The sequence below is a fragment of the Lagopus leucura genome, unplaced genomic scaffold, assembly GCF_019238085.1.
Source record: "Lagopus leucura isolate 7727_CA_CO unplaced genomic scaffold, USGS_WTPT01 160-0_obj-0_obj, whole genome shotgun sequence".
Lineage (NCBI taxonomy): Eukaryota > Metazoa > Chordata > Aves > Galliformes > Phasianidae > Lagopus > Lagopus leucura.
Window position 1 is genome coordinate 1,274 of NW_024965551.1, and position 1,723 is coordinate 2,996.

The 1,723-nt window shown below is 58.7% G+C and overlaps 1 protein-coding gene across 1 annotated transcript; it reads right to left on the reverse strand.

Moving 5' to 3' along the window:
• Positions 1 to 402: 402 nt before the first annotated feature.
• LOC122192178 (beta-keratin-related protein) lies at positions 403 to 732 on the reverse strand. The gene has a single exon (XM_042892693.1). The coding sequence runs from the start codon at positions 730 to 732 to the stop codon at positions 403 to 405; it is 330 nt and encodes a 109-aa protein (XP_042748627.1).
• Between the last annotated feature and the right edge of the window lie 991 nt (positions 733 to 1,723).

A 1,723-nucleotide genomic window follows, 5' to 3' on the forward strand; every position in this document is an offset into this window, starting at 1 on the left:
GAGGAGTGGACTGCACTGCACTATCAAAGCCCAGAACTGCAGAGTCCCGCAGAGTTTTGCAAGGGGACGAAGTCCGTTGCGCACTGGGCTGTCGGGGGTTGGGGAAGGAGGAAGAATGAAAGGAGACTCGTTTCCAAAGCTGATGCTCAATGCCTTTAATGAGAAAAGGAGAAGAACAAGCGCCAGCTGAGAGTTTCAGCAATGCCCTTTGGACATTCTGAGTAAAGCTCAGTGATAGCAGAAGACCAGGGATAGTCAGCAGGGGAAAGAGGGCGGGCGATGAGGAGGAGAAGTTGGTGGGAACTCGGCTCCTCTGCAGACCGTGGCCATGCCCTCAGGGCTGGCTCCAGGGCTGCCTTCAAGGCTCGTGGTGCTCATGCACAGGCAGGTGATCCACGGGCTTTAGCAGAAGAGATTGCCACGTCCCAGAGTCCCACAGAGCCCACGGCCCAGCCCTGACCACCCAAAGCCCCCCAGGCCCAGGGAGCCCCCAGCACCGATGGGCACACTGCCAGCGCTGAGAGAGCTCCCCACGGCAGCGGACGCTGTGGATCCCACGGCTGTGCTCTGAGGGAAGGAGCTGAGGATTGGGCCCGGCAGCGTCACCACGACCGGTGGGGGCTGGATCGCAACGCTGGAGTCGGCACAACGAAGAACACACGGCTCGTTGCAGCTGTTGGCAAGCGGGGCTGGGCCGCAGGCGGCTGTCTGGCACGGGCTGTAGCACGACATGTCTGGCGGAGGAGGGGGTGACTCTGCAAGATGGAGGCGAGAGAGAGCTGAGGGCTCGAGCTGTCTCTCAGCGTGCTCTGGTGTCACGAGCCAAGAGTTGAAGGCCCTGCCGTGGCTGCTGAGGGGCTGTTTGTGAGTATTTGGGTAGGCTTGGGGTGGGTACTTGTGGGTAGTTTAGGGATGATGCCAGGGAGGGAAGCTCCGCCTGTCACTTGGGTGAAGCTCCTGTGCGACCTGTCTTGTCCCTCCCCCAGCGTGCCCAGTGCAGGCCCTCTCCAACCCGCGCTTGCTCCCTGACCAAGGGTCCGTGTCCAGCCTGCAAGGACGTTTCCCTCACAACGCACAGCCATCATTCTAGTCAGCCTCGAAGGCTGGCCTGGAACGTTCAGCTGTGAGATGAGGCTCCTCATCTCACCACATCCTGAGGTAGGTATGACGAAGAGGATGCCAACTCTTTCAGGGGGGATGAGTTTATCCTTGCTGCTATTGCCTCAGTCGGGGAAAGAAAGATGTTCTACGGTACAACAGAAAAGCATCGCTCTCAGCATCAATCTGTGGAGGTCCTGCTCGTGAGCCCTTCTTCCCTGCTGGTGGTTACTTGTTCTTCCAGAGGAAGACCTCAGCTTGTTCCCTCAACGGCTTTTCCCTCTAAAAAGAGCTCTCCTTCTCCTCTGACAGCTCCGCCCTTCTGTCCCCCTCACTCCCCCTGCTTCTTTCAGAAGGAGACAAGTGCGGGCAAAGCGCGACAAGGCTACTGAAGACAGAAGCCACCAAGTGCTAAGACGTCTCTGGTGGGACTAGCTCTCCTGAGGAAATTCCAAGCCGTGCTACTAAGGCAAAAGGTGCATCGCTGCCTGAAGGATGGTGGAAGAAGAGGCTGGCCGAGGCACTGGTTAGAAATTTCTGGCCGCACAGCCAGGGCCTCAAGCGGCTTTCAAAGGAACCCTCCAACGCCCCGCTTCAGGTGAAAAAGCCACGCTCCCCAGTTCCC

Excerpts from the sequence above, each read along its gene's own strand:
- LOC122192178 (XM_042892693.1), bottom strand. The coding sequence starts at position 732 with ATGTCGTGCTACAGCCCGTGCCAGACAGCCGCCTGCGGCCCAGCCCCG.